The 10292-nt window shown below is 36.0% G+C and overlaps 1 protein-coding gene across 1 annotated transcript in view; it reads left to right on the forward strand.

Moving 5' to 3' along the window:
* The window catches only part of LOC107596155 (sorting nexin-27-like), a 19060-nt gene extending 11508 nt beyond the window's left edge, over window positions 1-7552 (forward strand). Inside the window, exons 4-10 of the mRNA XM_016286828.1 lie at window positions 1777-1940; window positions 3233-3322; window positions 4406-4555; window positions 4652-4780; window positions 5381-5440; window positions 6845-6893; window positions 6983-7552. Coding sequence (XP_016142314.1) covers window positions 1777-1940; window positions 3233-3322; window positions 4406-4555; window positions 4652-4780; window positions 5381-5440; window positions 6845-6893; window positions 6983-7050 — 710 coding nt within the window. The 3' untranslated portion in view covers window positions 7051-7552. The remainder of the gene's footprint in view (window positions 1-1776; window positions 1941-3232; window positions 3323-4405; window positions 4556-4651; window positions 4781-5380; window positions 5441-6844; window positions 6894-6982) is intronic.
* The last annotated feature ends 2740 nt before the right edge of the window (window positions 7553-10292 follow it).

Below are 10292 nucleotides of genomic sequence, written 5' to 3' on the forward strand. Positions count from 1 at the left end.
ACACACATGCTCTTTATAAAGAGAGAATATATATATATATATATATATATATATATATATATATATATATATATATTAATATAATAATAAATTGGCCTATACGAGAAATATATTTTTACTTAAATAATAAATTCAGAAAACGAAAGAAAAACTGTGCAACAAGTAGCCTATATGCAGAGTCGCAGTTCATTTTTGTGCTGCGCGAAAGGAAACCAGATGGCAGAAAGCGGCATTCTATTTTTCTTTAGGCTTATTTTACAAAAGCACAAAGATTTGTTTTTATTGTGAATGTACATAAATAAAAGCAAACCTTTTACAATTCTGTTAAGCTTTATGACTAAAAGGAGTAGTTTCTTCCACTGTTAGAAGAAAAAAATTCAAGTGATTGCGCCCGCGCCGCATGCGCGCTCACAGTTAAACATTGCTGCCTTGACAATGCAGCCTGTTCATTCTCATAATAAAATACAGTCAGTCAACATATGGAAAAAAACACACTGCTCAGTTCAAATATGTAGTAAAGTCTGTGCCATTAAGCGCCATCACCGTACCGCCATGATGTTATGCAAAACATTTTGTTTTATGTGGATATTGGAACGCCAGTGAAGTAGGCTAGGCTACATATAAATTATATCTTGGCATTCAAATCGCGAATACAGAAACATTTGATTTTGTGGCAAATGAGAGACCCAATGTTGGTTTCAGTTTCATTTTAGCCTAAAAGAATTCGTTTTGGCTTGTTGTTTAGATTGCTATAGCTTCTTATATTTTTAATTCTTGTTCTTTTCTAAATACTGTTAATTGAAAGGATTTGTTGTGGAGTGAGGGGAACTAAAATAGCCTAGCTATGTTTACAGTGTTTATTATAATGTTTGTAAACATTTTGCGTCAGCATTAGGCCTATTTCTGAATGTGACTTATACTCGACTTGAGTTTTTTTTGTTTTTTTTCTCGCTCTAAAAAGAATACTTATATACGCGTGGCGTATTTTAACCATGCAGCAAACCTTTTAAAATTACTGAAAAAAAGAAATAAATAAATGACCTTTTAAACCATTTAACTGATTGTATTAATCGGTCAAAAATTCTTACGGTCGGTTAACCGGTTAAAATGAACATCCCTATTCAGAATTCATTGTAATATTATGATTTGCTGCTTTTGCTGTACTTTGGATCAAATGAATGCAGGCTTGGTGAGCAGAAGATAATTTTTTTTTAAAACATTTAAAATCTTATTGTTCAAAAACTTTTGACTGGAAGTGAACATATGTACATAATCACACATGATGTTTGTTCATTTACTTCTCTGTTTGTTTTTATTTAATGTTATAGCAAAGCTCCGTTTTCATCAGCCGTTACTCCAGTCTTCAATGTCTGGAATTGAAGAAACATATTATTTTTATCCATGTTGAAAATAGATGTTTTTGTTTAATATTTGTTGTGAAAACCGTAATACATTTTTTTCAGGGTTATTTGAATAAAAACTTCTAACGAACAGCATTTATTTGAAATATAAATCTTTTGAAAGCATGTAAATGTCTTTACTGTGATATTTAATGCACCTCCTCGCTGAAAAAAGTATTAATTTTCCTTACGATATATAGTATCTATCTATTAAATCTAAATCTATAATATTCATGATATAAAGTGACATATAATGATTAATGAAGTACACAACAAAGTCATTCTATAAATACTCTGACTCCTCATCTTTTACACTTTGCCCTCTCTGTCCCCATTTCTTGCTGCTTATTGACGTCTATATCTCTCGATCTCTTAGCACGCAAGCTGGCCCCTAATGAGTTTCCACATAAGCTGTATGTGCAGAACTATACGTCTGCCGTCCCAGGCACCTGCCTCACGCTTCGCAAGTGGCTCTTCACCACAGAAGAAGAGATTCTACTCAATGATAATGAGCTGGCCATCAACTATTGCTTTCATCAGGTCTGCACTGTGTGTGTTTTCAAGCAAATGTATGCTTGTGGCTAGGCATGGGCCGATTACTGGTTTCAAGGTATACCGCGATTTGAAAATGTCACGGTTTCAAAACCGCTAATATTTTCCATTATACCGTTCCTGCGGTATTTGCTGTTTTTCATGTCTCCTCAAAGACAAAGTGTAGGAATCCCTCGGGTTGAGTGCAGTGTAGAGAGTAACACGACCCTCCTCCTGTTGGTGCGAGTGAGCGGTCAGTCACTTGTGTGTAGGACGGCCGAAGGAGCTTCCTCTGCAACTTACGCGATCGGCAACCGGCCGTTTATTGTTTTATTGCAGCTGATCTCTGTTCTGGACTTGCACAAACTGCGTTGCAATGGATATCATTTTCCAAATGTCATTTATGTGAAAATATGAAGTCTGTAAACGCTCGTTAACAGAGGCCAGAGACGCTGAAGACGGACACACAGAGAAAAATACTGTAGCAGGCAGATCACTCACTGTTCATGATGCAAGAACTGTTGGAAGGAAATCCTTAATATTGATTTGGGGGTTTATATGAATGTGTTTCTGAGGGGAACTGACTGTCTTCAGAAACGTTTAGATGGTATTTTCTTTTCATCTCGAATAATTCACATTAAAGCAGTGTTTCAGCACAGCTCTGCTTTGTTTACTGCGATAACCAAGTAAACACTGTATCAGCGCCTCCTGCTATCAGAGAGTGAATCTGCGTCTCATTCAGAGCTTCTGCTGTTTGTTTCGTTCAGGCATGTAGTATAATTTCACAAAGCTAGTCAGAACATTCTGTTTTTGCTTCAAATTGGGTTATTATTAAATCAAATTATGTATATGAAATTATATAAATAAATTATATGAAATTATATAAATTTATATGTATATGAATTATATAACTAAAATTAAATAACTGTAATTACAGATTTAGGTTAAATAAAGATGTCAGTCTTTATTTTTCTTCTTTTTAGGGCAGCAGTAACTCTAGCAGCAAATCAACCATCCACATCAAAAGCTGCAGGACAGCCCACATTTCAGAAACAAATCAAAGAAAAATAAACAAATACTACTGTTCCAAATATTCTGTATGTTGCTCAAAATATATTGTTCGTTTTTTTTTTGTTTTTTTTTAACCCAGATATTTTAGAGCTGTAACAACAATACTGTGAAACCGTGATATTTTTGCTTAAGGTTATCATACCGTCAAAATCTCATACCGACCCATGCCTACTTGTGGCAGTGTGCTTTTAATCTGTAACTGCTGTATGTTTACTTGTGTCCTTTCTCAGGCTCTGGATGATGTGAAAAAGGGATTCATCAAAGTGGGAGAGAAATCCTACCAGCTCCAAAAGCTCACCGAACAGAGGAAAATGACAATGGTCAGTCAACAAACAATGCAGTTTCACAGTTATAGGAAGTAGTGGGGGTCTGGGGGTTAAAAAAAGAAAGAAAATTAAATCATTATTTAATTAACATCGTGTCATTCCACACCTGTGCACTGTTATGTTTTCTGTGGAACACAAAAAAAAAAGTTTTGAGTCATGGAATCCTTTCCAGCTCTCAAATCAAATATCAGATATCACAGATTTGACATCATGAAGTTTGATTGGAACATCTGATTTAAGAGTGAATGTTAACTTAAATTATGGTCTGTTTATCACACAAATCTGTTGGATTCAGAAAACTTTAAATACAGACCATGAGTGGTCATGTGGACTACTTCCCTGGTTCCATTGAAAAAAATAACATTGTATGGATTTGGCATTACATTAAAGTGAGTAAATGACTGAATTTTAAAAATGCGTGTTTCCATTTTAATTGCTTTTGTCATCTAGCGCTCTCTTAATACATTTAGTGTATAATATAGTGTATACAATTATACATATAGTGTATAATTTTAATACTGCCCACATACTACCCTTCAAAATATGGGATTTTTTTAATTAATATTTTGATTAATCATGGATGCATTAAATTGATTTAAAGTGACAGTAATACAGAAAGTATTTCTAATTCAAATAAATTCTGTTCTTTTGAACATGGTTTCCACAAAAATATTAAACAACACAACTTTAACATTCATAATGATAAGAAATGTTAAGTCAGCATATTAGAATGATTTCTGAAGCATCACGTAAAATTGAAAACTGGAGTAATGGCTGCTGAAAATTCAGCTTTGTATCACAGGAATAAAGTAAATTTTTCAATATATTAATATACAAAACTGTTATTTTAAATGGTAATAATTTTTGACAGTAATGCTGGTTTTACTGTATTTTTTTGTTTTAAAGAATCTTGGTGAGTCTTTTTTCAAAAATATTAAAATATCTCACCAACCCCAAACTTTTGAACAGTACTGTATTAATAAAATGTCTTGGATATCATCATAACATATCGTGCAGTACATCCCTAACCGAAAAGTGATAGAATCTTAATGCAATAGTTTCCTTCTTCCTCTCCAGTATTTAAGTATTCTGAGGACTTGTGAGGGCTACAATGAGATCACTTTCCCGCACTGCTCCTGTGACTCGCGTAGGAAAGGTCACGTGGTCACTGCGATAAGCATCCGCCACTTTAAACTCCATGCGTGCACAGAGGATGGCGCTCTAGAGGTGAATGTGTTCGCGCCGACAGAGTAAAAAGTTGTTGATTGATTTTATAAATTAGAAAAACAGTTCAGAAGACTTCTAAATGATCTGTCATTACAGAATCAGGTGATAGCTTTTGAGTGGTCCGAGATGCAGAGATGGGACACGGATGAAGAGGGAATGGCTTTCTGTTTCGAGTATGCGCGAGGAGAGAAGAAACCTCGCTGGGTCAAAATCTTCACTCCATATGTGAGTCCCATACATCCATGTGATCTTGCATCATGCACAAGACTCTGTTACCATGAAAGTTTGTCATTGGCATATGTGACCCTGGACTATAAAACCAGTCATAAGTGGCGCGGGTGTATTTGTAGCAATAGCCAACAATACATTGTATGGGTCAAAATTTTTCGATTTTTCTTTTGTGCCACAAATCATTAGGATATTACGGTAAGTAAAGATCATGTTCCATCAAGATACTTAGTAAATGTCCTACCGTAAATATAACCACAACTTCATTGTTGATTAATGATTAGTAATATGCGTTGCTAAGAACTTCATTTGGACAACTTTAAAGGCAATTTTCTTCATATTTAGATTTTTTTGCACCCTCATATTCCAGATTTTCAAATAGTTGTATCTCTGCCAAATATGGTCCTATCATAAACCATACATCAATGGAAAGCTTATTTATACATATAAATCTCAATTTCAAAAAATTGACCCTTATGACTGGTTTTGTGGTCCAGTGTCACACATATATTTTAAGCCTTGCCATTTTAAACATTCATAATTGGACATTTTTAAACACATTGAGCCCTGGCACTAAAAATGCCTTTCCCTTTCCAGTTCAACTACATGCACGAGTGCTTCGAGAGAGTCTTCTGTGAGCTCAAATGGAGAAAAGAGGTGGGTACTTCCAACCCTCTACGCACACCTTCGCAATATAATCGCCATTGGCTAGTACATTTTTTTGTTTACTCGCCAGACTGATATACTATTTTACACACACACACACACACACACACACACACGTTTACTTGGCTATCTAAATGGGGACATTACATAGACTTCTATTGTTTTTATATACAGATAGTTATACACTTTTTAACCTAAACCCACCCCTACCCCTCACAGAAAACTTTCTGCATTTAAAACATGTTAAAAGTCAAAAAAACTGTTTGATTTATTTTTATAACAGTTTTACAAATGAGGACATCCACAAATTTAGGTTTTTGCCGATTTTGTCAGGTTTTGCTCACTTTTGGGTACAAATTTGTCCCCAAAATGTGGTTAAGTACACACACACACACACACACACACACACACACCCGCATGATTCCACCCACTCAGCATAGCGGCACCTTTCTTTAAGCTTATCTTTGTAAAATGGAACAGCTTCTTAAATAACTGAATGTGCACTCTTAACTTCAGCCAATCAAGCATTATATTATGATAATTAAGCACCATTTAATGATAGAACTAGTGATTAGAACTAAAACTTGGTAACCATGAATGAATGCATATGTCATTTTAATTTAACTTAGGACTGGTGGTGGTGTTTAAGATATTGTTGGTCATAGGTAATAGTAATTATTATTATTAATATATACTATTATTATCTGCTGGGTTCATGAATATTAATCATGTTGTCAGCGTTTGCTCGAACTGATTTGCTGAAATCAAAACAGGGACGGTAATAGATGAGCGCCAGCCAACGAGAGCTGTTCGCGCATTAGCTCCGCCCACTGCCGAGAAACCGGCGTATCTTCTGCTTGTTCTTAAAAGCTGAATAATTCTAAATGAACTCTGTTATTTTGACAGGAAAATACAACAAAGAATATGGTTTACATGTAGCATGTCGATTCAGCGTGGTATGCAAGATTCTCGCTCTCTCTCTCTTTGCATGTGTGAGAAACACAGCGCTATCAGTAAAGCGACGGCGAGTTGTGCGCCTTCACACTAGTTTACGGTACGTCAAATTCAGGTGCGCTGCGTGCTACATACTGCGCATCCATTGAGTACATGACATGATCCATTGAGCGCATCCGAATAGCACAGATCGCTTGACGGAGAGCAAAACTCTCAAGCGCTCAGTCCACGTGTTTATCAAGTGAAAATGTGTTGAACGCCTCTCACACACATACTGGCGTGTAAAATCTAAGAATTTATTAGCCAATGGCTAATGTTAGACATTTAGTCGCCCAGAGTAAGATTTAGTCGCATATGCGAGTGATTTACTCGCAATGTAGAGGGTTGACTTCAGTTCTGAGTGAGAGTCTGCTCGCTCTTATTGATTGATATGTTTTTCAGGTTGAAGAGGAGGCCACGGACAAGGACAATAAGAACTGCAGTAAAGATGGTATGTGTGGTAAGGTAAGGCTCTGCCTGCCTCCATCTTGTACTGTGGACATTAATGTCTGTGCTCTGAAACCCATCTCTCTTTCACAGAATATCTTCCAACTGTTGAGACGCAGAAGGGATGGAGGCACATGAATGAAGAGATCATCTCCTCTTGAATTCTCAAATACATGCACACGTACACTAAAAGCTGCATACAGAGACTCAGAAAACATTTCAGACCAGTTCCATATGCTTATCCACTACTGATACACACTTACTGAAATAAGAAGATATGAAGCAGGAAATTACACAAACACAGTACAACTACAAATGACTTTTTAGAGACTTACGCCATCATTTCACTGGACTGGACAGATTTATGTTGGACGTACTGACCGCCAGCTCGGGACGGGAGAGACGACAACGAAAGACTATAATGCTCCAGGAGACAGACGTGGTGAAGTGATGTCTGATGAACGCGCCCTGGTCGTTGACATGGCACCAGCATTGTGACTAATTCATGTCATGTGACTGGTCAGATGCAGACAACTGAGAGACTGAACTGTGCAATTTAAAGACATGGAAACGTTGGCGGTCTGACTAATGCATCATCCTGACACTAACACATGCACCTGTGAGGGCAGCGATGCTCTCTCAGAATGTATCTATAAAAAAAAAGAAGCAAAAACCATTACTACATTTTCCACTTGGACAATCAGAGTGAGAGAGGGAAAGAGAAAACGAGTCTAGAAACAAGGGCAAGAGAGACAGATCAATACTTTCCATGCTTTTCCACACTAATTTGTCTCTTACCTCACTATTGCCACTGTGTTGGTAGTAAGTTTGTACAGATTTTCAGCCCTTTAGCTGAACTGAGGTTCTTAATTTAATATTTTTTTGTGCGCTCATCTGTCTTTTATTCTCCAAAGCAGTATTTGATTGCGTTAGCCATCGCCAGGCCCAGATGGAATTTTTGTGCTGATTTTATTGGAAATTTCTGCTGGTAAAATGTGTTAAATCGGTCAATGATGTGATGCTCTTTTTAAAAATCAATTATTTATTCAAAATGCATTAAAAAACATTCATATATACAGATATAAATACACCTCTTGATTTATTTTTGGCGTTTTATGCCTTTATTTTGAAAGGACAGTAGCTAGACAGGAAGTGAAGTGGGACAGAGAGACGGGGGCGGGATCGGGAAAGGTCCACGAGCGGGGGGACGAACTCGGGACGTCCGAGGAGCAATGGCGCTATATGTCGGCACGCTGCCCACGAGGCTATCAGAGGCAATCGATCTTAAGAATAATGTTTTTAATTTCTGATATAAAATATTTTTGGGGATTAATTTAGGTTCCAAATCATTCGTTCCATATTACTTCATAATATTTGTAAAAGCAAACCTTTTCATCTTGAAAGATGTATTTAAAACTTTAAAAAAAAAAAAAAAAAAAGTTTTTTTTCAGTGGTTCTCAACATTTTTGCTTTTCCGACACAGTATTTAAAAGCCCCTAGTATTAGTTTTACTAGTATTACTAGTATTTTTATGTTGCTTTTCATATATATATATTTTTTTTTTTGCTGTAGTTATTCCAAAGCTGCTTGTTTTCAAACTGTTTTATTTACTGGGAGTGTCAGTATATTAAAGGAATTAGCCACAATTATTTTTGTGATTCCAAAAAAATTAAAAGAATTCAACAATCGTTGCTGAGGGAAAAAGGAAATGTTCATTTTATTATTTTTATTTTAAGCATTTTAATTAAGTTAGATTATTTTAATAGAACTATAATTGGAATTATTTTAAGTCATTCTGAGGCCATGTTAGTGGGCCCCAGACCCCTGCTTGAGAGCCACCATATGAAACCAACATGAATATAAAAATTTAAATCTTTTTTTAATAGGCGCTCTTGCATGTCAAAGACCCAAACACAGCTGAGAGTAATTTTATTAGTAGCTATTGATCAAACTAGACATTGTTTGTATGATGTTTAAATTGAACACATTGAACAAGGGACGAGGAATATGATGAACTTGTGAATCTGCAGAGATTCTGTGTGGGTCTGGCCATGGCTGTAGAACACCTGCCCACTGATCATCTGTGCCAGTGCTATGTGGGGGTTCGCTCTGCTCATATATGACTTGAGTTGTATTAACAGTATGTTATAAATGTGAAGCACTGAATTGGAAAACCAGCAGTGTTAGTTATGCATCCATATTGGGCTGCTTGGTTTATGAGTTTTAGGATGCCATGTCTTCATCCTGCAGTAGGTGGCTCTGACCGCACAGGAAGCCGTCTCCATCAAACCACGTGTGAGTGTGTTACATCCGTTTGACTTTTTCTTCAGTGTTACTTTTTGTAGCGCAGGCGCATACAAACCTGTCACTCCAGACCAGTCATGAAATGTTTTGCACTTTTTAAATGACGCGTGTGTGATGTGTGTAAAGAATGAGATGCTATTTCTTTCATGTACTGTTTCATTATGTTTCTTTGTCATCAAATTCATTGACTTTAAAGGGATATTTTGGTTTTAATACAAGATGAACTCAACTGACAGCACTTTTGCCATAAAGCAAAAGCATTGCAAAAAAAAATGGGATACAGTGAGGTACAGTAAACAGAGTTTTAATAGTACAGACACAAACAGTATATTAATTGACAAATTATAGGGGGGGGGGGGGAATTCAGTTATTTCTTAGCAATGACAACTTTTAAACTCTAAAATGACTGAACTTTTCAGTTCAAATAACACAAGTTTTACCACAATGTTTTTTTAAATATATAAAATAAGTTTCATATTTTTGCTTTTAAATCCTCACAAAATTGACCCCACATAACCTTTTTTTTCTTGTTATATATATAACTTGTACTAAACCTGGAATATTCCTTTAATAGACAAACTGAGTGAGCGGGCGATTATGAATAGAACGATCAGCGGATTTGATTGTGTTGGATTACCACAGCTGTCTTATATAAAAGTTATGCTGGTTATCATAGGATTTCACAAATTCATGCAAAGTCTCTGCGTAAGCATACGGTTCAAATCTCTTCTTTCTTGTCAGATGGCCTGTCATAGACTTTAAGATGAGACTTTTACCTTTGTCTGTATCTCTCCCCCTCTCTCATTCTTTACTCCTTCATTCTCTCCGTTCGTTTGCTCTGGTTGTCTTTCTCTATTGATTGATACTTTAATTTATTTGAATATGAAACTCAAACAGAAATATCTCTGTGTACAGTATTTTCAGCGGTGTGAGTTTTTGAGTAACCTTTTCAAAAAAATAAGGCACAAATACATTTACAAAATGACTCCGAGGTGTAGTTTAAACCGAAATAAGCAATGTAGGGCACATACTGCAAATGAAACAAAAAAAAAAGCAAGACAAACAGAATACCTGGAGGAGGTTTTGAAATCGAAATCTC

The sequence above is a fragment of the Sinocyclocheilus grahami genome, unplaced genomic scaffold (assembly GCF_001515645.1).
Source record: "Sinocyclocheilus grahami isolate Dianchi unplaced genomic scaffold, SAMN03320097.WGS_v1.1 scaffold11.1, whole genome shotgun sequence".
In the NCBI taxonomy this organism is placed as follows: domain Eukaryota; kingdom Metazoa; phylum Chordata; class Actinopteri; order Cypriniformes; family Cyprinidae; genus Sinocyclocheilus; species Sinocyclocheilus grahami.